This window comes from Sabethes cyaneus, chromosome 2, assembly GCF_943734655.1.
Source record: "Sabethes cyaneus chromosome 2, idSabCyanKW18_F2, whole genome shotgun sequence".
NCBI lineage: Eukaryota > Metazoa > Arthropoda > Insecta > Diptera > Culicidae > Sabethes > Sabethes cyaneus.
In genome coordinates, this window is record NC_071354.1 from 188,718,519 (window position 1) to 188,746,063 (window position 27,545).

The following is a 27,545-nucleotide window of genomic DNA, read 5'->3' on the forward strand; positions in this document are numbered from 1 at the left end:
AGCAACAAACAACGCCGCTCGATGCTCAGTTCGATGTCCACCATAATAACAGATTTCGATCGGCATAATGAAGCCGACGTCGACGGAACGCCTCCTGAACGACGGCAGAATTTTCCACTTGTTTGATGAATACAAAGAGATTGACATTCGGGCAGGAGAGTAAAATATTTTGTTGTATGACGGAAAACAAGAACATTTTTCCGGCGGAATTTCAGTTCTTTGAACTGAACGGACACAAAATGAATCGAATGGAAATATCTGCTGCTGTGTAAAAATAATGATTTACCGATCAGGAGGTCATAAAAAATGTAAAGGTATAATACATAATGAAATTTATTACGCAATTAAGGTAACCCTGATTTTCAACTTGTACATAAGAAATATCCTCATTTTTTATGAAAGTAGTTTCTACAATCGTCGGAGGGGGACGGTAGAAGAAAGTAATGAAACAAAGGTGTTGATAGTATCCGAACAGAATGGGACCAGGTGTGAAGGGGAAAGAGCAAGCGCACATCTAATTTTATGAATGTTTCTTGTAGCACTTTTTTTAGCTTTCGGATGATGGTCTTGAAATGAAAATCGATTGGAAGGCTTATGGCGAAAATGGTGATATGTTGAGAAAACCTAATGTGGCGACCAAATCCAAGATGACCACCAACAATTTTTTAATTCGATTTGAATGCCCTATTCTTTGCTTTACAAAACTTTGCTGTTTGTAAGATGATTCATTGCACATTTAGTCACTTGATGTATATTTTAGGATTTGCTAATAACTCAACTTTTTTTAAACTGTCGGGTCCATTAGCGAGAGATGGTTCAGCTGTTTCAAGGTATTAAAAGTGTAATTTAAATTTTGTTAGACCAGCATCGTACCTCGAAGCTAACTGGGTGGTTTACTTTAAAATGAATAATTTTATCAAAACAGAAAAAAAAACTTCATTCTAAAAACTAAGCAATTTTGCTCACAATCACTTCTGGCATGCCCAGACAAAAACAGAAGGTGGAAAGGCAAGTTTTGGACTGGGAAAATTAAGAAATAGAGTAGGACGGTGGAACTATTTCAACGCAATCTTCCGAACTGCCCTGTTACATCACGAGATTTTTTTAACATCAAGTATTTCAACTTGGGTTTGGGCCGTGAACTTGATATTGGACTTGACTTTATTTTAAAATTAAAGTTTAAATTTGAATTTGAATTTTAAATTAGATTTGTAGCTTTGAAATTTGACTTAAAATTCGACAAAAAATTGGATTTGAAGTTGTATTACAAATTGGCCTTAAAATTAGACAAAACTATGACTTGAATAATATAGAATTCAACTTAAAATGGGACTCTAAATTGAACTAAAATTGGAATTAAAATTGAATTAAAAATCGGCGTTAAAACTAAACGTCAAAGTCAAAAGCCGAAATCACAAAAATCAAAATAAAAAAAAATTAAATTCAACAGCCAAAAATCCGAAGTTACCTGCTGACGTTTCAACATTTAAAAATTAAATGTCAAAATTTCGAAGCCAAAGAAACAAAAGGGTCGAAAGCCAGAATTAAAAGTTAGGGGTCGAAAATCAAAAATAAAAAACAACGTTCAAAGTTTACTCAAACGTCAAAGATCAAGAGCTGAAAGTCAGATGTCGAAGGCTAAAAATTGAAAATTTTTAATGACAAACATTAAAGTCAAGTCAAAATTCAAAAGAAAATGCAAATGCAAAAGTCAATAGTCTAAAATGAAAAGTGGAAAAATTTTACTCAAAAGTAAAATACTACTCAGCAAGCATTTTCATATGGAAATGAAAGTTACAAATGAGCATTACGTACGGATACGCATCCAAAAAATCGATATAGGCGTACTATGATGGAGAAGATGTAGGTGACGGGGGATAATTGAAAACGAGTCATCTGTATAAGTATTTATATACGATAATATCCGACTGACTCTGTACTCCTATGCAATTCTGTGCTAAAAATCATAACAATCGTTACTTACATACATTCGTTACTTACATACAAGTTAGGTAATAATATTTTGTACGATTGAAAATCTACTTTGGCGCACTTTATGATAATTTTCGTATATTGATATACGATTTAGTGCTAGCTGGGTAAAAATCAAAAGGCGAAGGGTAAAATTCAAAAGGCAAAGAACATGTTTTAAAAGCCGGCACAAAGCAGAAGTCAAATAAAAATTCTACACTTGAAAGTCAACAGTTGAACAGTCGATAACATATGCAAGAGATCAAAATCGAAAATCGGAGTTAAGTTGAACTTTAAGTTAGGCTTGAACCCGGATTTAAAATAGAACATGAAATTTGACAAAACAGTTTACTAGAAATTTGTAGACATAAAATTGAACTTCAAATAAATTTTACTGAAAACTGGTTTTAAATTGGACTTCAATTGAATTTAAAATTAGACTTGAAAGTGGACTGTGGAAACGGGGTTTGAAATCAGAATTGAAATTGCACATGAAAGCGGTCTTAAAAATCGACTGAAATCTTTACCCCAATTTGGAATTAGAATTGTCCTCAAATTAGCATAAAACTTCATATGAACTTGAAATTGAACTGAATATAAATTTGATATTGAAGTTAAATTAAAATTAATTTAAGCTTGAATATTTACTTTAATTTGAACTGGAGATTTGACTTGAAAGCGGACTAAAATTTGGACTTGAAATTAAAGTTGAAATTGGTTTTTAACATGGACTTGTTGAGCTTGAAATTAGACATGAAATTGAACTTAAATCTCTAATGGGTAACATCGTAAAAGTGATGCGGTCAAGCTAATGACTATTTTTTTATGAAAGTACACTCAAAAGAACCACTAGTTTTGATTTTCTGGCGGACAAGACACTTCTAACTCTTACAAAATGTTAAAATAAATAAAACAAATTATTTTCAACTTACACGTCGACCGATACCAGGCATATATGCCTATCTTCAGGACGAGAGCCGATGTCCAATCGCCCAAGTAATAATTCTAAAGCCACTTGGTTTTACTTGAATTTTATATGGGTTTTATAGCGGTATTAATCATTAGGGTAATTTGGGGGAATTTGGACACCCTAAGCAAATCACCTATTATCCCAAAATCTATGCATCAAAACTCAAAAAAGTTGAATCGTATATTGAGATTTACTTGTTTTCTGTTTACCAGCGAAGTTTAACAATTGTATCTAGCTTTGTTTTGCTAAAATAGGTTAAAATAAAAATAATGATTTTTTGGCATCAAAATTATGTTTGGGGTGATATGGACACCCACTGGGGTGAAATGGACAATGTGTAAAAAACGGTTGTTTTTAACGAAATAACATACTGAGGCTCATTTCAGATAACTTAGGAACACATATTAACTAGTAATAGTGTTTCGCACTCAATTCCGTCTATCTGAGTGGAAGAGCCAGTTCATAAGTTATACCAATATCACTTTAGTTTTTTCGCAAGTAAACAAAACCTTACTTCGAAGAATCTAGATCTTATTTAAAGTCTTATTCGCCATTTGTCACATGCAAGTGCTCCTGCATTAGTTCCTGGTGGCTCAGAGAGGTGGTCAAACCTAAAGCTGAAGATATAATGACAGTTCGACATATCGATTGGGATAAAATAGTTACGATAACAAAATGAATGTGACATTGCATTTTGCACAACCATAGACATTCAGGGCTTAGCCCCGAGTGCCTCAAAAATCAAAAATTTCAATATGAATCTGAGTATGAGTGAAAATGACCAGAGAAATATTTCGTTCAGTCAGTTCTCAAACACATCGAAACCCGATTATTAAAATCCCTGACTTTTGTTGTGAATGTTCCCTTTGGCGATTGGCGAAATTGCAAATACTATCAAATACTCAAAACCCATTCTTGATTGTCTATAATGATCTTTTCGGTGGATTCTTGTTGCAACATCACATGCACATCTCTTTTGTACTTTTACGGTATCTAGAGTTAATGAGACCGAAGAAATGGTTTAAAATCAACTGGACCATTTCACCCCAAAAAAACTGTCCATTTCACCCCACACAGCATAGAACAATATGAGTTTAAAAAATTGGATTTATTTTTATACAATCTAGCTATAATTTTCTATCAAACAGTTTCTCTTATGCAGCCAAACAGAACTGCACTGCACAATAATTTGAAAAGTTTGTTAAATCACTGGAAAAACCTTAAAACCTAGAGCATCAAAATTACATTTGGTGTCGTTTTAGGCAGTTGTTTTGTTTACATTTACATTTGGCAACACCTGTCAAAGTTAAGCCCAATTTTTTTGCGTTAATAATGGTGTAAGAAGATAAGGAAGAAGTTGAGAATAATATGAATGCAGAGAAACTGCTACTTTCCGAGATAAAGCACCTGTCCATTTTACCCCAGGTGTCCAAATCACCCCAAACGACCCTACCTCTGGTTTTATTATGGTATTGCGCAATACCAAAAGAGGATACGAGTCAAAATACAATTGTAGCTAGCTTCAAAACTATAATAAAACTGTTAATATAGCAAACTTATTGTGGTTGGTTATATTACTACGATAAAACTAATTAGCTGCACCACGTCTCTTATAAATTTACCATATGTGCTGCGTATCAATCAGATTTGTTGCCTCTATTATGAAGAATATTAGAGTTCAACACCGAAATCATTTTTTTATGCGGAGCCATATTGCCATATTCTAGTATTCTGTTTTAGCTCGCAAAGAAAAATGTATCAAAACAAAGTATTTTGCAGAAAGAAAGTTATTATCACTCGGTTTTCCTGTCACAGGAAGCAAATAAATTGATTTTGCTAGAAACTGAATATATTTATTTTGTTAAAACAACCAGTTTTCGAAAACTGCATAATTTCGGTGGCGCGTTGATTTTATCCTCCTATCGTGTCATTATGCACGATAAAATTTTATGCGCATGGATTGCAAATCGATGTAAACTGCTAAAATTTATTAATTATTGTATGGGATGTTTTATTAGGGTCGCTGCAAACTAAATCAATCAGAATGATCTGACAGTAAAACTTTTCTGCTCAAGGTACGGATTTATTTTCAAGTTAACAAAGCTGGTGGACTCATTTAGCTTTTCACCAGAGCGAGCTGTATGCTTTATAGCTTTGTAGCGAAAATGAATTATGGCAGTAGCTGTCCAGCAGCGAAAAGCACAATCGGTTTTATTGCTGCTTTCAGCAGAGCGCGATAAGACTACTTCAGCTTATTACCTGATTCTTATAGAGGTTATGAAAACCTTTTGAAGGGTGGGCCACTTGGCCGGAAGGCAGTTTTATAGCGGTCATCAGAAAGTTCTGGTGGAGTTCATCGGTGGTTTTATGAAATTGATTATGAAAAACACTAGTGGAACGTAATAAAACTTAAAATTGTTACTTGGGTAAAGATTGCTGCGTAAAAAAACTAAATCAGCCAGCCATTTTTGTGCCGTAGGAAGAAGAGTTATAGTTTTACTGACAGATCATCCTGATTGATTTGGTTAATAGCGGCCATAATAAAATTATCTAAAATATAAATCATAAATTTTCAGCAAATTCCGTAGTTGTGCAGCATATGCGTGTTAAATTTCAACGTGCATATTGGAAGCAACGTGCCGTGAAAATTTCACAATTTTCGAAAATCAGTTTCTACAAAATAAATATTTTCGATTAGTCAATCTCAATTTCTTTCTAGTTGCATTTTGTGATATGAAAACCGATTTATAGTAACTTTTTTTTCTGCAGCCTACGCTTAGTATTGATAAATTTTTATTTTGTAGCGGAAAAAATGTTACAATATGGCAATATGGCCTAGCATACAAAAATGTTTTCGATATTAAACTTCCTTCCTTCCTCCTTTCTAGCAGCATAGAGCCGGTTCTGCTATATCAAGAATTCCTCTGCACTGTGCTAGAGCCTGGGCTACTCATATCCAATTCGTTGAGCGTCTCAATACACGCCAGTCGGCTCCAACCCGGTCGAGCCACCTAGCACATTGCGCCTCTCTTATTCTGGTGCCGGAGGGGTTCTTTAAGAGCACACATTTTACTGTGAAGTTTTCCGGCATCGTAGCGACGATGCTCGATGACGATCTCTCAACTTTCGCCAGGTGATACATTGAAAATCTCTCCAAGTAGTGCCTGTAGCGGGTGGTTCATGAGCCAGCGTCGCTATCCGCTTTCCGTTTGTACTCTGCCAAAAATAGACTGTAGTGGAGCCTCTTCCTACCAAATTTTTGTTTTTTGCCGCGTTGACTTGTAACACAACCCAGCTAGCACCAACTCGTGTATCAATGTACGAAAACTATCGTAAATATCTCCTAACAAACTAGCAATCGTAACTAAAGCTGGATAAAGTGGGATCAAGTTGATTTTCTGTCGTATATAATGATAATGACTGACATACATACGATTTTCAGCACAAAATCGTAGAGTAGTACGGAGCGACTCGCGCTTAATCGGATATTATCATATGTAAATACTTATATAGGCATAACGCTCAAAATTATTCGTAATCACATATATCGCCTCCAGAATAGTACGGATATGCCAATTTTGCGCATGAAATACGATTTATTTAGCATGTATATCTGTACGTTATGCTGATTTTTATGCTAGCTGGAAATGCTCCTAGCCTCTGTTTTTAATCTGGCGGAGATTTCCTCCGCTGTCCCAAAGCTAGTAATGATGTCAAGGTCGACTGCGATGGCTAGGAGTTGACTACTTTTAACGAGAATCTTTCGTTCAATAGCGATGTTAAATAACATACAGGATCGTCCATCCCCTTGCCGCAACCCACAGGATTCAAAAGGACTTTCACTCCTCTGGTAGTTTCTCCTCGTTTCAAATCCGTGAAAATAACCAGTGAAGTGCTGTTACTAGTGATTCTTGCCCATTTTAGTAGAGTGTAGACCGTGAGACGGTATTTTCCGACAGCTCTATTGTTCTTCAGACTGATTTCTCGCCAAATCTTTTCAACAGCCAATACGCTGTTATCGTTTATAGGAACTTCTAGGCTAGTTTTCGTTGCGTCTCCTTCTGTTACATCGCCATTGAGATGCAAGTCGAAGAACTGCTTCCATCTGTCGACCACCTCGCGCTCGTTTGCCATCCATTTTAAATCACTCAAACTCTGGGTTTGATTTCAAATGATTCGTATTTTACCTCCACAGAAATTGCCCCTTATTGTGCATACCCGAGAACATATAATTAATTATTATATTTATTCATTAGAAGTAGCTACTGTAGTGCTAATAACGGGTGACAACTAAAATTTTGGAATTTTCTTGAGGCCCCTATACTCCACAACAAACGAGCTCAGAGAGAAATGAGAGTATGTATGTGTTACCTTTCTCTCCTCTTTTTATCAATATTTTTTGTTTTGTTTATGTTTACCTTATTTTCCTTAAAATGACGTCGAAACAAGAAGCATTTCGGGAGCGCGTTGTATACTTTTACAAACTGCCGCAGAAATCTCGGCAAAAAGTATACGGTACAACATTTAAAAAGCGAATATGTTGCGGCTTCGACTGTTTACCATATCCTAAGATGCCCAACAACTATTCGCAAGCAAGGTAGTGGAAGACCAGCCAAAATTATGGACGCAGAAGGACATCGTTCTCTTTCTCGTTTCTTCAACAACAAGTACTCTGTTTTGGTTATCAACTAAGATGCAGCAGATGAGTGTTTGAAAAAAATTTTGATCCCATTTCTACAAAAACATCATGCAGATGGACAATACGTGTTTTGGCCGGATAGAGCACCATCGCATTACGCCAAAAACCACGACCCGAAAAATTTGTCTCAGTACACCCAGTCGAAGATTTCTTCGGGATTTTGAGTTCCTTGGTGTACAAAAATAACTGGAGAATCACGAATTGCAAAAAGTTGATTGGTAGAATCAAGTGATGCATTCGCAAAGCTAACATGACGGCCGTACAACGCTCCTGTTTCGACGTCAAACGAAAGCTTCGCCGAACAGTTGATTACGGACCGTTTTCAAATGTACACTAATTTTTTTCAACAATGGATAATGTATCTTTAATTTCGGTAGACCAGATCTTCTCCATGTATCTTTGTCTTTTTTGACAGCTTGTGAAAAAAATTCCAAAATTTTAGTTGTCACCCGTTAAATGAACAATTTAGGATTCGTTCTTCGAAGCTCACAGGTGTAAGCAATTGAGCTGATCAAATCAATTGGCTGAAAATTTCCTGAAAATGAGCCATATTGCTTTAACAAGCAAATGAACGGAGCTGGCACATATCGGCATCCGATTCGTTTGATAAATCAAATATTGATTCTATGGTGATGATTGTTTAAAACATTTGCACATATTTCGCAGAGTTTACAAAAGTAGTTATGACGATGCTTTTGTTTACGTTACCAATTATTTTCCCCCGAAAGGACGGAATAGATGAATATATGTTTTATTGCCATTGAAAGCTTATTCAAATGGATCAAATGAAAATGGGTGCGACGAGCCATATTCCGATCGATTTTCAAACAATTATAAAACACAAATTCTGGCTGCGGTGAATATCTAGCTGGCACTTGGTGAAGTTTCATTTTGCATGAAAAAAACAAAACAGCGAACAGTTCCGTTTGCTTCAGACCGCCGAGAACCCATTGCAATGTTTCGATCGATCAACAAGTGATTACGCGGTTGAGCGAATTTCGATATCGTTTTTGCTGGCACGTGTTCCACCGTGCATTAGCGGTGGTAATGTCTAACCCGAAAAAGGTCTATCGTGTGGAAGAGCTAGCCAGCCAACCAGCCAACACCGTTAACGATGGTGTGGACCACACAGCAGGGACTATAGCGTTTAGTATGATTAATCCTTGTGATGCCATCCGCCTCACCGCGGACGGGCTCTATAATTTCACTTCAAAAGTGAACTTTTTAATTAGTACCTAAGGGTCGCCGCCGCACCGAGGAACGTTAGCTGCTTTTCACTCCATGTTTGGAGACCAGGAAATAAATCATTTACAACAATGAATGTGTAAACCATGAGATCCTTAATAAAATATATTTGGAGCATTCTCGACGGAAACTCTAGAAGGCTTAATGAGATTCACCTTTTAACCCTTTGTTAAGTATGCTTCAAATATCATATTCTAAGGGTAAAGTATCTCACAAAAAGAACTAGGTGCCATCATCATATGAGCTGAGCAAAGCAATTCGATTTTGTCGGTCTGATCTAGGCTTAAAGAAGAAAAACAAAAGCGGTTAATTTTCTGCTGCCGGCCGTACATTTGTAGGCGGCTATATTTTTTTAGTACTGTTTACACCACAGTGTGCAAACGACAAAACCTGCTGGTGGAAGATAACTCATTTATTACGGTTTTTCTAATTATTATGCGGGACGGATTGTTCAGTTGAACTTTTAAGCTCGAGGGGAGGGGAGAAGGACAGTTTAAAGTCGAGTTCATTTCAAACTGAAACTTGTTTCGGTTTTATATGGGTTAAATTGCGAGAGTGGGTCAGCTCAAAATGATAATAATCGTAACATTACACAAATGTGCTGATTTACTAGAAAAACAATTAGAAACAAATGTTTTATATTCGCATTCATAGCTGACAATCACTAGTGTGCCCAGACCCAAACATAAACAAAAGGTGGGGCACCCGACCTTTCAGTGAAAGGTCCGGCTTTCAGAAACATGTTTTGGCCTGGAAAGACGGCGTGATCGAAGGATGTCCAATATTACTTATCACCGGCCGACATACCGGCCGATTAGGTTGACAATTTCGGACTGTCGGGTGCAATTGGATTTAAAATCAAAGTTGAAATTGTACTAGAAATAAGACTGGACTAGAAATTAGATTTCACATAAGACATTGGACTAATTTGGGTATAAAGCTTTACTTCAATTGGACTTAAAATTGGGTTTGAAATTGGACTGAGTAACTTGGACTGGAAAATTTACTTGAAACAGACATAAAATTGCACTTAATCCATTGTATCCTAGCATATGAAATTTCATGCCCCGTTTTCAAAACCTGTTTACTGCAGAATTTCAGTAATCAGCATTATTAATAAGTCACTACAAGAGAGATAAGACATCGTCTGATATGTGTGTGGGATAAACTGTTAGTTTTTGTCATTTCAACCGTATTTTCAACAGTGCAAAGTCTGTTGTCTTTTTCATTTCCATTTTACCTTTTTCTTAAATCCATTTTTCTTATTTTTCTGTCTAGTTTTTCCATTTTTTATCCGATCTTTCTCTATTTACATATTCGCCGCCATAGCTTCGAGGTATGCTGCTGGTTTAACAAGTCATCGTAAGTTCGAATCTTGGGATGGGCACAATTTTCCTGTATTCTAATATCCGGCTGCGAAGTCTGCGGATAGAGAAGGTTCAAGTCTTAAAGACGTTTATAACTCGAGGCTTTGCTTTTCTTTCTTCTTTAATATCCCGTTTCACATCTTTTCCCATTTCCCAAGTTTCCTCCATCGGTCTCCTTTTTACTCTCCCGCTTTTATTCTTTTACCTTTTGGTTTCTCTATTCTACTCTGTTCCATATTCCCCTGCCTCGTTTTCTTTCTCGTTTTTCCGCTGTTTCTTCTTTCTTGATTCTTTTCTTTTGATTGTTTTTCCCGTTTTTCGGCTCTTTCCAGTGTCCTGATTATCCTAAGTTCCGTGTTTCGTCTTTTTTCTTCCGTTTCACCTCGCATTATTTTTTTAGCTATTACGATGTTATCTCTTTCTCTATTCCTTTTCTCTAATTTTTTCCCTTTTTGCCCTTTTCCTGTGTGTGATTTTCCTCAATTTCGTTTTTCGTCGTTTTCCCTCAGTTTTACCTCGGTGTCAAGCACGTTTTTTCTCCTTTGTTGTCACGTTTTTTGTCATTTTCTGTTCCGTTTAGACCCTTTTTCAACCCCGGTTTTATCTCTTTTCGCTTTTAGACTCCTTTCTTATCCCGGTTTTCGTTTTCTTTGGTTCCGTTCTCTTCTCGTTATGTCCTGCTATTCTGTCATTTTTGTGCTTTCCCCCTGTCTTTCCTGTCTCGTTCTGTTTTTTACCTTTTATCCTTTAAGTCTTCTGTTTTCATTTTTACTTTCCATTTTTTCCCATTTTCTATTCACGTTTTTCCATTATCTTGCTTCCACAATTTAACATTTTCTGTTCAGTTTCTTTCCCATTTTTACTTATCTTATCCATTTTATCTTTTTCTTTAGTACGTTTTTCTTTTGTTTTGTTCTCTTATTTTCCTATTTTTGTCCCGTATTTTTTATATACCGTTTGACCATTTTTTACGTTTCCTACTGATAGAGAAAATGGTTAAACGTCATCAGTTCTTTTTTCTCTTTCGCTATTCCTTTTTTGCTTTTTGGTTGCTCTTGATTTCTTATTCTGTATTTCATTTTGTGTCTCGTTTTTTCTCTTTGTTTATCATTTTTCCTCTTCCTCTGGCCGTTATTTCCTGTTTTCTGGTTCAGTTTCTGTTACCTTTTGTTTTTTCTTTTCTCTTTCTTTATTCCTTTTCTCCTGATTTTTGTTCCCGTTTTTCGGCTCTTTCCAGTGTCCTGATTTTCCTCAGTTTCGTTTTTCCGTTTTACCTCGTTTTATTTTTTCCACTGTTATGCAGTTTCCTCTTTCTCTATTCTTGTTCTGTTGATATTTTCCCTTTTTCGCCCTTTTTACCTTTGTTATACTATATAACAAAGGTTTAGAAATTGGTCGAAAAACACGAAATTGATCCGAGGCCCGGAGGGCCGAATCACATATACCAATCGATAGAGCTCGACGAACTGAGCAATGTCTGTGTGTGTGTATGTGTGTATGTGTGTATGTGTGTATGTGTGTATGTGTGTGTGTGCAGCTCATTTTCTATCGCCTGTTTCTCGAAGGTGGCTGAACCGATTTGACCGCTGTTACTTTTGTTTGAAAGGTATTATTGCCTAGTATATCACTATTGAATTGCTTTGCGGTCCGACGTTTCGTTTAAAAGTTATAAGTAATAATGTGAAAACTACGTGACACGCGTTTCTCCGGAACTACGCAACCAATTTTAACGATCTTACTACCAAACGAAAGCTCTTGCTATTACTAAACTTTTTACCAAATTTTACTGGAAACGGACAAGCAGTTTAAAAGTTAGCCTTAAAAAACCACTTTTAATAAGGTTCAAATGATCGCCTGTTTCTCAGAGATGGCCGAACCGATTTATGCGCTATTAGTTTTATTTGGCAGGTAATATAGCCGGATAGATTACTATTGAATAGTTTTTTGATTGGTCGTTTAATTTGAAAGTTATGAGCAATCGTATACACCACACCAAAATTAACAATAATTTATAATGATTTTAACCAAGATAATTTACCTGATTTCAATTATTTTAATATCAAACGAGAGATTTTGACACTATGAATATATATGCAAAATTTCATAACAATTGGTTTTACCGGTAAAAAGATATTAATCCTCGAACGCTCGCGCCAACTTTTGCAACACAGTTACTCGCGCGCAATAGCCAAAACCAAAGAAAACGTGCGCACTACAGTTTTGACTAGGAAAACTTGGTTTTAAGTTTATCGAACCTTTGAAAGAGTTTCTTGAAATTGAATGCTCTGTCATTTGGTAGAATTTAAATTTTGATTAATCCCCCTAAAAGTGAAATAAATAATTATTTTTCTTCAGTTTCAATATAACACATTGATGTGTTCTGCAAAGTTTTAGAGCATATTATTACAAGAAATTTTGCTGAAGACTGTAACCTTCTATCTCTTCAGCGAAGACAGAGAAATCTTATTTATTGTTTCTGAATTTGTAAAATCAGTTTTTCTAGTTTAGCTCTTTTTGTAATTGTTGTATGACTTTTTCATGTGTTACAAAGTTATACAAATAATAAAAATACACAACTTTGCTGAAAATAGTATACCTCTATGTTTGCTTGTTTAGGAACTGTAGAACTTTGATTATAAAAATACCCGGATTTTAACCCCGAATTACTCGACTATTAACTGACGGATACATTTTAAACATTTTACATTTGCTGATAGTTTTGCTACATACAGACGGCATTTTGCCATATGAAGTAACGTGAAAAAATTCCAGTTGGGGCCAATAGCGATACACCTCACATGCTGCTTGCTTCGTTTCTGTGCTGTCGGTTTATGCTGATCTATTTTCCTAACAAATTTGAAGTATTATTACTTTGAATAATTCAGACATTTTGCTCATAACAAGTTTATTGAAGAATATACGTTAGTTAAACAACGATTGGTAAATATGGCATTCAAAAACCTACACATGTTGTTCAGAATACAACAGCGTGAGTAACCGAAGGTTAATAAAAATTGATGAAATTTTTTCAAGAAAACTTTATTGATGTGAATCGAATAGAATGGCATTACAGGAAATTATGCATAGTTCAAAAGCTATAAACTAGACCTTTACTACGCAATGTATATGTTAACCCTCTAACGGGCAACATCGTAAAAACGATGCGATCAAGCTAATGACTGTTTTATCATGAAAGTACACTCAAAAGAACCTTAAGTTTTGATTGTCATGCAAAAATAATTATCTGGAGAAGCGCCAGGTTAGAAAAAGTCCAATTTCTCTTTTTCGTTTTTCATGTCTAACGCGCTGCCCAGATATTTTTTCAATTCAAATACATTACAAAATTGATATAAAACATAAAATTTACTCATAGAAAAATTTTAAAGTCAATCATTTTGTTCTAGATGTGCTTTTTCATCAAAAGTAAAAAAGGAAATATTCGCGCATTTATTATTTTCGAAATTTTTCGGAATTTTTGTATTTGAAAAATGATAACTTTTGAATGCATAGTCAGAATGTTGTGATATTAATATCAAAATGTCAAGAAATCTGTTTTGAATATTTTTTGAATATTGTCAATTCAAAACAAATTTCGTATGCGGCTCTGGAGCTCCAAAAGCGAAGGCCGTCTCCAGACGGCCTTACCCGTTAGAGGGTTAAAGAATAACATTTCGACTTACAACTTACTTTTACTTGCACTTACCCACATTAGTAACAATTTACTCAGCAATTTCATGAGAAAAAGAACTATCAAAATTTGTAAGTGCTTCTATTTTGTTCAAATTTTGTAAGCTTTTCAATTTCCAAAATTTTTATGTAAACCAACGCACAATGCAACGTTAACTAATAGATGAATTATGTTCCGAAGACATGTCGATATAGCAAGTAAGACCGTATAACAAAGGTTCCTTTCACCACTAGGTGGATTAAATCAGGTTTTTTCTTCAGTTTTACTTTGTTTTCTGTTGTCGAATATTTCCGTCCATTCCATTTTTCGGTTTTTTTTCAGGCCCGTTTTTCCTTCTTGTCATTTCTTGTCATTTTCTGTCCCGTTTAGACTTTTTGCGAACCCCGGTTTTTTCTCTTTTCGCTTTTAGACCACTTCTGGTAACGTTTTTCGTTTTTGTCTGTTCCATTCTTACTATGTCCTGCTTTTCCGTCCTTTCTACGCTATTTTTCCTTCCTTTCTTGTTACGTTCTGTTTATCTTTCCGTTTTATTTCTTTTATTTCTTTTATCTTTGGTTTCCTTTTTTTCTCCATTTTTCTTTTCCCATTCTCGATTCTTCATTATCCTGCTTGCGTATTTTATCTTTTTCTGTCCATCCGTCTTCATTTTCTTCGTTTAATTTAGCGTTTTTCATTCTTTTTGATTTTTTCTACTTTTCTCTTCCGTTTAACCTTTTTTTTGAGTCCGTTTTCGTTTTCTTCTTTTTCTGTCTCATCTCTCTTCTTTTATATGCTGTTTGAACTCTTTTCCTAATTTTCTCGTTTCCTCAATCGGCATTTTTTTCTCTTTCACTATTCCTTTTTGGTTTCTCCTTTCCCTTAAGGTTTCTCATGGTTTTGGTCTGTATTCTATTTCTTGTCTCGTTTTTCCTCCTTTTCTTTCTCGTTTTTCCTCTTTTTTCTCTCTCGTTTTTCCTTCTTCTCTGTCCGCTGTTTCCATTTTCCTGTTTTTTTATCTTCTTTTCCTGTCCCATTTTTCGTCCTTTTTCTGAGTCCTGAATTTCCTCTGTTCCGGTTTTCCCGTTTTGCCTTTTTGCCTGTCTCATATTTTGTGATTTTCTTTCCCGTTTCGACTTTTTAGGCCCCGGTTTTCGTCTTTTTTCGCATTTTAACTCCGTTTCTATCCCATTTGTTGTTTTCGTCTTATTATGTCCTGCTTTTCTTTCTTTTCCGTCAGATTCTATTTTTCTTCTCCGCTTTGTTCCTTTTATCTTCCATTTGCTCCTTGCCTGTCCAGTTTATTCTCATTTTATTCTCGTTTTGACGTAGAACTACGTCTTACGGCAGGGCGTTAATCCAAAAATTTGGAATCAAGCCAGCGTCACGAAAGAATGAAAGCTGTTGAACGCTAATAGCTCTTCCAATTTAAAACGGCTTTTTATTGTTCGCATACCATTCGATTCATAAAAGATGCAGCAATTGTATGGCATTCTTGAAAAGATTGTTTTCAATCAATAAATAGTGAAAATTAACGAAAACTTTCAAGCTAATTTTTTTTCATCATATTTCCGTGTAATAGTCTTGGTTCTCAGGCACGAACTTCTATTACATACACCAAGCTTGTGGCTGCTGCTGCTTCTGGATAAAGAAGTAAAATAAACTTACGGCGGTTGCGTAGTTTCGTCGTCTTGCCATTGTAAAGCCTATTGAAATGACATAAAACGTAAAGCAGAGCCATTATCGTCATTCATTCGCTGCTCGACTTCCGAGCTGATCGCTGCAACTATCCACTTCAATCTAAACTTGGATCGCTTGGAAATTTATTGTACAAGCTTCACTTTCGATCGAATTTTTTGCTTGCTACAAAGCATAGTAAAACCTAGGTGCCACATTCCGATTTGGCATTTTCACCTTCGGTTTTTACACGACAGACTTTGCAGCCAGTTGTAAGAGTACAGGATAATTGCAGGACTAGTGCTATAATCCTATTGACTCGTACAGTCTCTTTTAGTCCAGATTCGAACTGTCGATGTCTGGCTTGTTAGACCTTATCGCGAGACCAACTGAGAGGCTCAGGTTTTTTTGCTTGCTACATAATGCTGCAAACAAGCGACGTATGCAGTTAGGGACTATCTTAATAATGCCTGTCCTCTTATTAATACCAACAACATATTATTTTGAAGACCTAAATTTTTCTCTTAGTATGACTAAGCTAATAATAGCTAGAAGCTGCGCTTGTATTGTATTGTAGAGATCCTAGATAAAGACCACAAAATATAGCCGAAACGTCAGAGAAAGTACAAAATCTGTTCTGATTTAGAGAAACTGACAACTGGTAAAAATAAAATAGTCCATGGCATGAAAAAATTAGACAGAATGGGAGGGAGAACTGAACTAATCCCGATTTCCCTCCCATTTTGTCTAATTTTTTTTCATGCCATGGACTATTTTATTTTTACCAGTTGTCAGTTTCTCCAAATCAAAACCGATTTGGTACTTTCTCTGACGTTTCGGCTATATTTTGTGGTCTAGGATCTCTACAATACAATACAAGCGCAGCTTCTAGCTATTATTAGCTTCTCTGAAATCCACCAATACCCTTTTACCAAAGCGCTTCAGCCAGATATGCACACATAAAATATCAATTAAAATAAGTAGACGTTAGACCGGGTGTACAGATGTACAACAAAAATAACTTAGGACATGTAACTTTAACAAAACAAAAACAATTGACAAAAGACAGACAGTATTGCACGTACAAAAATTACCACAATTTGTATCAAATCTAATACCCAATTTATTGAAAAGAGCCTTAATAAAGACTTCAAAATGTAGTCGAAACTTCGGAGAAAGTACAAATGTCAAAAAAACAAAAAATGTTCCGATTCAGAGAGACTGACAGCCGGTAAAAATGGGTAAAAATGGTAAAAGTGGCCGATCAAATTGAAAACTACAAATTCCAAAGTGATGACAACTGTTTTTAATTTCTGCAAAGGTTCACTACGAATGGCCAACAAATTATTAATTTGATTGGCTTTACTATTATTCTACCTTAAAAATGTGCTAGTATGTAACTCAAATTTTGACAAATGTTTGAGTCAAATGTGTTTCAATTTTAAAGTGAATAAAATAATAAGACCCTCTTGTGCTGGCCGGCCGTCTTAAGTTGATAAATGATTAAGTGACTGCAGGACATTTTCTTTGGGAGGTTACGTTTTCATCTTACCTACCAGCCAGCAGTAGTAAACTAAAACTATATCTTTTCATTGGGGATGAGGCTTATCTCCGTTCAGCCAAATGAAGTTCGTATTAAATTTATTCACCGACACGTATCTCGGTCGGTCTGGACGACCGTTACGATAAGCAAGAGAGCTGGGATATCCATCAAAATTGTCTGCACTTGTTCTCTAGGAAAGTAAGATCGATAACCTGTTGTAGAAACTGGATTTGTTCAGTAGGTCATAAATTTGTTTCTTTATTTCGATTCACAAAATACTTGGTAGAGTAAATTTGGTTGACATTGTGAAGGTCGGAACGGATGGTGGAAAAAGTTAATAAGAAGGAGCGTTGGCGTGATGAATTTGTTGTCTTACCCTACTGCCCTAAACGACGTTAAAATTTATAATGAAGTAAAATTATCTCAAAGCAATTTTCATCGCATACCGGCCGGCCGGTCGTGGAGGAGGTGTGACTAAGCTTAGGAGACACTCCCTTTGCTTGCTTTTGTTTAGCGTCTTTCAACCAATTCTAACTGTCGCGTCGGACTGCTTAATGCCAGCCGCAGAATAATTAATTCCGACCATATAAATCCTGTCAAGGACAATGCCTATGGGCTGAATTGCTCAGTGTGGGGTAGAATTTGGCCCCTCTCTGGAGTTTTTTTCCGGGAAAAATTTTGATTATTTAGGGAGGAAAAATCTTGATATGAATACAATGGAGGCAAGCTGGTAGGCAGAATGGAACAATTGTGAATGCTTTAGATCCAGGCAAAGTTTCTTTTCCAGATCTGGCTAAAATGAATTTTAATTACAGTTATATTTTAGTTGCAAGATTAAATAAACAATGTTGGGTACCTCGGATGAATGATGAAGCCGGGTAGCCATTTTATCACGATAAAGTTGTACAAATTTACAACACATAAAAAAGCATGATAGCAAAATAATATGTACGACTTTTCGTTTGGGTAGAATTCATGTTTAGTTCTGCATTTCTAATACTTAAATAGCAGCTCTCGTAAGAATGACTCCAATGAATGAGATCCAACATGTTAAAGCAGAATCAGAAAAGAACAAACTGCGCCGAAATCGGGGTGTAGTCATTTGTGTGATGTGGCTAAACATCCGGATCCGGCAGTACCGAACCGAACACCGTATGTTTCATATTCCACGCTGTGATAAAGCAATTTTCGCCGGTCGGTGTCGCTGCTGGCTGCATCGACCGCAAAACGGTCATCTGACGGCCACAAGAAGCGTAAGAAGATTTTATGAAAGGAAACACTTTCATAACAGTACCAACCTATTTTCATGCGCTGGCGAAAACGAGCTTCACTAGAGCCGTTCGTTCGGTCAGGCTCATCGTCAAAACAAACCGGAGCAGCGGCGGTGGCGTTTCAATATTCGAAGCCATGCGAAATGAGGCGGCCTCATAAAATTGGAAGGCGATGGACCACAAAGAAGACAGGATTGTGTTTATTGCAGGGTGTTTTTCCCTACACGGGCGGTTGCACGCCACCGTGAAAATAGCTTCTAATAGAATAATCGAATATTTTCCGCTAGACGGCTCATTAAAGTTATATTTTTTATGTAGCGGAAGGAATGTAGCATATTGTGCGACCCCAAAATGCTCTCTTGTTGAGTAGAAAAATTTTTAATAATTAGATCATTTCTGTTTTTATATTTATTGTCATGTTTTAATTGTCGCATCATTACATCTCCTATTTAAAACTTTAGAAGTCGTTTTAAACTTCAGGAAACGTTTCCTTAAACTTTACGTGCGGAAATACTCAGAGAAAGAAAGGATTCCCCGCACGAAACGTGCCGGCCGGGTTTGCGTGGGATTTCTTCCGCTTCGAAAGTGTTCACCTGAGCCAAAACGAAATAATATTCCAATCTAGATCAACGTGAAGCATACCTAGTACCGCACGACTTGGATGTGTAGATTAGAGACCTACCGTACCATTTGTGAATACGAATAAGCTATGGCGCTGTAAATTTCGGCCAGGATATTCATTAGAAAAGGCCTCAAGAGGATGTCGCTTTCTGAAGTGGGTTACGGAAATGAAATAATAAATGCATTGTTTCGTTTAGAACTAGAACCAGGCTTAAATGCAGTGCAATCCAATCAAATACTTTATTATTTATGATAGTTATATTTTTAGGATGAAACTGTAATATTTTTAGGTTATAATAATGCAAGACGATGGTATTTTTGTTCATATTTTATCTCGGCTATTGATGTTCTATGTCGGTTGTTTTTCCAGTACATCGGGATGACAAGCAACTGCTCTGGATCAATATTGCGAAAAGATGGCCTCATGCAGAGTCTCTGCTGGAGGCAGTTTCTGTGGAGGCAAGCTGTTTTGATGTTGCTCATCACATTGGAACGTTGAGACTATACCAAGCTGAACTCAGTTGCTCTATTTATGACCAAAGCATCTGCACATGGAAGTACATTATCTGGAGTAGGAAATCTAGACGATTTGTTTGCGAATATAATGTTAGTGACCAGTTCAGTTATTTTTGATGAGTTCATACATTGCGATTATTTTCTAAAGCCACACACGCATTTCATAAATAAGGCGTAGGATTGAGAAATTGTGAATCAATTTATTTCAATTGTATTTTAAAATTCACAGACATTTATTTGGTTTTTTTTATTTAAATATTTGGCGACTGAAGTTTTTGGAGCGTCTTAGTAGAATACGAAACCTAAAATTAGAAAAGAAGGAAACTTATCCAATTTAATTCTACTATGTATATTTTATATTTGGTGGCTATTTTCTAAAGTCGCAACTTTTATCATATTGATATCGACTTACAGTGGTCAAGTTATATTGTACTTCTTATGAGGGCGTAAATATGTTTTTGTGAAGAACGAACATTGGAAGAACTCGGAAAAATGACATGCAAACTGTGAAAAATTATTGACTGTCCAGGTGGGATTTGAACCCACAACTTTCAACCTCGCGTCGAGTGCATTTCCAATTACACCACCGGCCAGTGAAGTGAAAAGTTGATAACTGAATAAAATGTAATTGAAATTGGCATATTAGATGTAAATAAAGAAATAGCATTTACTTTATTTAAATCGTTTTGAATGACAATTAGCGTGACGTTTCCTCTTTGTCAACTTACTGTCAAGAATTCATCTACGGATCACGCTATGTCCGAAGGCACTTCCCGATCAGGAGGCCATAACAAGATTACATCTGTTTTATAACACATTTTGATATTTTTAACATATCATGTTACAAATCGAAAATAAACTAATTAGGAAGCAAATTCAAGTTTGTAACACATTCAGATAGGGGCCTCCATATACCACGTGGACAGCTTAGAGGGGGGTGGGGGGTCTGAAAATGTCCACGCTTGTCCACGGAAGGGGGGGGGGGGAGGGGGTATGTCCACGTGGACAAGTTTTTTTTCCTACAAAAAATAGAAATTAGAAACAGCAATGTTGAATATCTACATATGTATATGTTCTACATATGTATTAGCATTAACCATTGATCAGTGATTGTTTTTGAGCTCAAATAAAGATTTATCTTCTGAGGCATATGTTGACCTAAACACATGAACCGATCATTACGAGGGCACATATCTGGTATAAATCTTATCGAAAAGATTAAGCCTGCGTTAGTACACATAGCTGTTGATTGTCGAATCTGACATTTGATGTAATGCAGTAATAAAGATATTATTATTGTTTTACAATCCTTGCCCTCTTTTGAAAATGATAAAGGTAACAAAAGAATCCATGAATATTCACCAGTCACGTGACTCATTTATCATTTAGGTCGCGCTTGCACCAAATGTGGATTGTAATTTGTCTCAAAATCAAATGCAAGGGCATCCATGGGCAACGTATTTCCAAAAGGATTCGCCTGCAGAAAATTTTATAAAAATTTTCTGTTGAAAATTGGTATTTTTCTGTCCACGTGGTATCTGGATGGCCCCATACAAGTAGCATATAGATTCCACCAATAAGAATGACACATTTCGCTTTAATAACCAAATAAGTTACGTGTAAATTATTTTTATAACAAAATATGTTACTTGCAAAACTTATTTTAATTACCATCATCATTTTAAAAGTATATTAAATACGTCACTTCACAGTTACTAATACTTGCCAATATATCTTTATTAGCTGTGTTATTTTTGGAATATCTTGAAATGTTGACAATTAACCTTTAACACAATGTGTTACAATTAAGATACAATCATTACACGGTTTGTTATGAATTAGGTATTAATTAGAGGCAGTTTAGCTATAATTTTTGATATTTTAACCACTTATGGAGACTAATTTATACCAACGGTTGTTATAATATGATCAAATATATCAAATCAATAACAACTGTTGTTAGAAAATTTGATAACAAAATAACAAGATCTGTTATAATTTTGTTAGGTCGGGTTATTATTTAGCTGGTCGGGTTATTATTTAACTTTCATGCACCTCAGATTTTTCGTCACAGGCTGTTAGTATTGATCAAAACAATGAATTTAAAGAAGGTCTTAAAATATTATTTCTTGGGTTTTTTGAAAAATACCATTTTTAAGTTTATGACCCCTATTATTCCCTCTCAAATGATCTTATCCGTTGTAATCGACCACCTCCGCTTTCAACCAAATTTGGTATAATTGTTCATTTCGACCCCACATTCTATTTCTCAAATTTTTGTACGGATGGATCATTCCCGCTTCAATCCTCTAATGCTGATTCACTACCAGAACGTGCGCGGACTTTGAACCAAAATCGGTGACTTTTTTTTGCTGTAGCTGAGTCGAACTTAGAGGAAATTCACTCGCAACAGCTTTTCGGGAGCGCATTCTGCGATCGTAACCAGCAGAACAGCAAAAAATCTCGTGGCGATGGTGTGTTAATCGCGATCTTTGATAAGCTAAGTTGCTCCATGGACCCTTCCTCGATTTACGAAACACTTAAGTAGCTATGGGTGAAAGTTCTAGTAGCCAATCGTACTCTGAGCATCGGTGTAATCTATTTACCCCCGTACCATAAGGACGACGCCAGAAGTATTGGCGAACATATCGTCTCACTTGGTAGTGTGTATTCTTATCTAGCGTCAAATAACCTAGCGCTGCTGTTCGGTGATTACAACCAGTACAGTTTGGTTTGGAATGTTCCTGTAGACGGTTATCCAATAGCTAGAGAAAACTAAAATGGGAAAATGGTCAATGTAACTCCATAGCTCGTGAATACTTCAAATCATGAAATCAGCAACACTAGCTTTGCTGGAATTTTCATCATCAATGAGAAACTAAGTCAATTCTTACTATACATTCTATTTATATATTTAATCCACAATAAGAATATTTCCAGTGGTCGATTTTTGGGGTTCAGTGATGGATTCTCACTATAAATATTGTTCTTTGGTTTGGCAGGCGGGTGCGACTCTATGGTTTAAAATTTCTGTCGACTACCGCGAACGCCCAGGCCGTGCTGCATCATCACCATCACCATCATCATCATCATCATCATCATCATCATCATCATCATCATCATCATCATCATCATCATCATCATCATCATCATCATCATCATCATCATCATCATCATCATCATCATCATCATCATCATCATCATCATCATCATCATCATCATCATCATCATCATCATCATCATCATTATCATCATCATCATCATCATCATCATCATCATCATCATCATTATCATCATCATCATCATCATCATCATCATCATCATTATCATCATCATCATCATCATCATCATCATCATCATCATCATCATCATCGTCATCATCATCATCATCATCATCATCATCATCATCATCATCATCATCATCATCATCATCATCATCATCATCATCATCATCATCATCATCATCATCATAATCATCATCATAATCATCATCATCATCATCATCATCATCATTATCATCATCATCATCATCATCATCATCATCATCATCATCATCATCATCATCATCATCATCATCATTATCATCATCATCATCATCATCATCATCATCATCATCATCATCATCATCATCATCATCATCATCATCATCATCATCATCATCATCATCATCATCATCATCATCATCATCATCATCATCATCATCATCATCATCATCATCATCATTATCATCATCATCATCATCATTATCATCATCATCATCATCATCATCATCATCATCATATTTAAAATGTGATATTCCGGCCTTTGTCACTAAGATCTCACAGTCAGTTCATGGAGTCCGCGCAGGGCCGGAACGCCTCCGCCTACGTGTATGAGCGTTTCAGCTATGTTCGGGGCTCTACCCGTGTTTTAGTGGGCGATATTAGGGGAAAGTCACCTATGCCCGGACAGCTTCTATGGCCGGATTTCTCTGTGACTATGATTATGACAATTGACTATGATCCTATGACTAGGATTCCTCAAAAACAAAGCTTTATAAAAATATTTGGAAAGCATGTAACAGTAGTAAACTGCAAGATTTCATGGTGTCCTAATTATGACATCTTTGTTTCAAAAGGTAAACAAATGAGAACTGTCGAACGGTTCAACCAATAAAACAAAGAGAATCGAGTAAATTTGATAAAAGTGCAGTTGAAAATATTTTTTATAAATAAAAGATGTCATATTTCTGAACGTTGGTTTGATAAAGTTGTTTTCTGAAACAGTTTAAATTTGACATAAAAATACAAGATTTTGATGAAAAAACTTAATTTTTTAAAACTGTGCCGTGTCCTATATGGCCGGACACCAACTTGCCCTCTATGACCGGACAGTAAAGTAATCAACGAAATTTGATTACTTCGTCTAGAATTGCTATATCTTTGATTCCTATGTGAAATAAAAGCAATGAAAAAAGTAGAAAAAATCAGAAAAAAATTGCAGCAAATTATCAGATTGATGTCAACCTATTAACGTGCCTTGTAAATGGAGTTGCCGCGTACATTTTTACGTGTATTTCGCATTACCAGCACACTTAACCAAAAAAATGTGAATAGAACTTTATTCAACTTTTGTACAGCAAACCTGCAAGGACTGGACCCACAAGATATGTGCCGGAGTTTATAATTGTTCTAGGATCTTTTTAACCTGCATCAATAGGTTATAATAGATCATTTTTTCATGTCCGGGCATAGAGGACAGCTTTCAAATTGAGCTAATTTGTATACAAAATACAGTCTACTTTTCTACAACTACTTCTACTACTGATAAAATTTGTGTCTTCATATTTTACGTTTAGTTACCCTTGAAATTATTGTCTTCAATTATCAGGCTTATTTGTTCTTTTCGCAGAGTTTGGTTCCTCTTCAATCTTTTCTGTTCTTTTCTTTAATATTTGTCTTGAATTTGTTTAAAATAGCTTTCTTATCGGTTTCTGTTTTTATTGTTGTCTTTTTGCTTTAGTTTTTGCACGCATTGTTCACTTTTGCTAGATTTTTGTTTTCGGTTAGCGTTTTTAGATAGGGCTGGGGGGTTTGATTAGCGTCAGGTAATTTAATGGGAGCTTGTGTCAAACGTTACATATCGTTACATAGAGGAGAGAGAGAGAAAAAAAATCGAAATTTCTGCGTTACGTAAATTTAATACCACGCCTCATCTTCATCATGCTGTATTAACGGGAAATTAGCAGTCATCAACTTTTCGTCGGAGAGCCAGATTTTGAAAGCAGTTTTTGGGCCCAAAAGCAGGGTTTTGTTTGTAAAATTGTAAATAATGCATACTTCGTGCCAATCTGAACACTTCAAATATATTTTCATGAACCAAATGTTTGTTTCAAACAAAAAAACTGCTTTTGAAATTGGCAGAATCGATGACGACTAATTTCACCTTAAAGTATTCATATTGATATAGTGCGTGGTTGTTGCGTGGTGGTATGATCGGGGTAGGAGAATTTTTGCTTTTATCACCATGCATTCGATACCATTAGAGATGCGTGCGGGCGGCCTTTGAATTCGTTCACGAAAATAGCCCAGTATTTTCCGATGGGCCTGAATACCGGTACGTTGCAGGGGGGGGGGGTTTATGTCCTTGGGTACGAAAGTAACCCCGTTGGCTTCGTACCACTCTAGGACATCTTTTGAATAGTGGCATGAAGCTAGATCCGACCAGAAGATTGTACGGCCCCCGTGTTGCTACAATAGAGGAAGTAGGCGCTTCTGCAGACACTCCTTGAGGTAGATATGCCCGTTAACAGTCCCGGTAGTCATGAACGGCGCACTCGGTTTGCCGTATGAGCAGATCGCTTGCCAAACCTTGTATTTCTTGGCAAACTTGGATAGGTTCTTGTTCCTTATTTCCTCCGGAACATCGAACTTATGCTGGACGGTGCAGAACAGTAGCCCCGGAAGCTGTCGGAAGTCCGCCTAGACGTAATTCTCATCATTTATGATGAGACAATGAGGCTTCGTCAGCGTCTGTGTGTACAACGTTTGAGCAAGTGAACCACGGCATTCTCCTTGCTAGGCTAAAGAAGCTGGGAGTTTCCGCACTGAGGCTACTCTCGTATCACATACACTGTAGGCTGAGTGTGAAGATCGATTCGGAGTTTTCTTAGTCATTCTGCAACACCTCTGGTCTACCACAAGGGAGCAGCCTTGGACCACTGCTTTTTTCTCTTTTTATAACTGTACTGTCAGCTCTCTTGCCACCTGACTGTCGGCCTTTTTGTACTGAGAATCTTAAAAGTAATTAAAATCGACTCCGACTATTGAACTGCAACGGCTTGTGGACAAATTTGAAGATTGGTGCTCGAGTAACATGCTTACCGTCAGCATCTCCAAGTACTCCGGCATCTCCTTTCCTGGTAAAAGAAAGCCTATACCACTTGTAAGATCTGTTCTGGAGATTCGATGTCCTTATCAACAAATTTGGATCACTAGAATCGAAGCAGTTCAGAAAAAAAAACTCCTACGGTATGCTTTGTGCATTCTTCCATGGCGCAATCCCAGAAATCTTCCGCCATATGAGGAACGTTTGTTTAATTTAGAGACTCTTGAAAGAATTCGCCACTCGATTTTAAGACAGCATACGATACAGTCAACGGAGCAAAGGTCTATGATGCTCGAATACGGATTTGAACCATATAGAATCAAATAACGTGAAAACCATATAGAATCGAATAACGTGAATCCCGTGTGCTACGAAGATACCTACTCTTTAAATCCTTCAAGAGATCCTTCGCACAGAGAATGAAGAAATGATGACGGCTTATCTTGCATGTGTAGCTGAACTACCAGATTCGAATTGTTGTAGGTGGCGGGTTCGAGCGGACGTAAAACAATTGAGAAATAGCGTTGAAGGTGGGAGTGGATACCGACCCTTCACACGTAATCAAAGAGCGAGCACGAGACAAGCAAAAAAATGAGGAAAATTAGGGTTCTCAAAAAAAAAACTCCATCGCTTCATCTTGTCAGAACTTCTTCAAAGCATTCCTTCTTTCTCCATGCCTTTCAAGATTAAAGCCTAAATAGTCATTGGTTTTAATAAGCATGCAGTTCTGAATTAGGAAAGAAGATTTGAATAATCCAACTCACCTTTATTAACGAGTACAAAAACAGTATTCGTGATCTGTGTGCAGCAAATAGGACCTGAAGCTGAAGCAAAATATAATCAACAGAACTATCACAGTGGCGTTTAAATTCTACTAGCGTACAAGTTCATAATACTTGCGTCTACAAGTACGATGCGACGCGTTTAATAGCATACATCAACAAAAGTCACATCGCAGTCGTACTCACGTCCCCTCTGATTTTATCATTTTTGCCAGTAGGATTATGGCGCACGTTCCACAATTGTTCTATACACCGCGGAGTCTGTTGATCAAATGAGTGGAATGTGACTTTAGAATGGCCATTTTAGCAATTTTATCAGAACTTTTCCAATTAAAAACACATACTTAAACTGTACCACATTTCTTCACATTAACCTGTTAAACCTTTACATCTTCATGAAAAAACGTGTTTGGAAATGCGAATTAATTTACACCAAGTTTCGCACAGTTCTACTCCTATTTCAACTGAAAGTGCTGAATCGGCGATCAAAAGCCATTGAAACTGTATGCAGAACCAGTGAATGTGTGCACATACCGAAGTGGCAAGCTTGTAGTCAGTCCCTTCTATAGGTACGCATCTTTGAATGGTTCTGCTTGGGGGTTGAGAGAACCTTCGTAGAATGTAGAATATTATTAAAATCGTATGAATAAACGTGACAGTACGTCGAAACGACCATTTTACAATTTTCTCTGCCAGCCGCACATTGTCGGGCGTTGTCGGTGCCATTATTTGCATTAATGTGTTCACATTCATATTCGAAATAATCCTTGATGTTCTATCACATACTACATATTCGCCACAAGCGCTAAGTCGTCATGGAAGAAACACTTTGCATTTCACACATATATCAAGC

General features: G+C 36.4%; 1 protein-coding gene across 1 annotated transcript in view; it reads right to left on the minus strand.

Moving 5' to 3' along the window:
- LOC128736456 (uncharacterized) overlaps positions 1-27,545 on the minus strand; it is a 189,928-nt gene that overhangs the window by 155,312 nt on the left and 7,071 nt on the right. Inside the window, 1 exon segment of the mRNA XM_053830938.1 lies at positions 25,278-25,504. Within this exon segment, the coding sequence (XP_053686913.1) occupies positions 25,278-25,504 (227 nt within the window).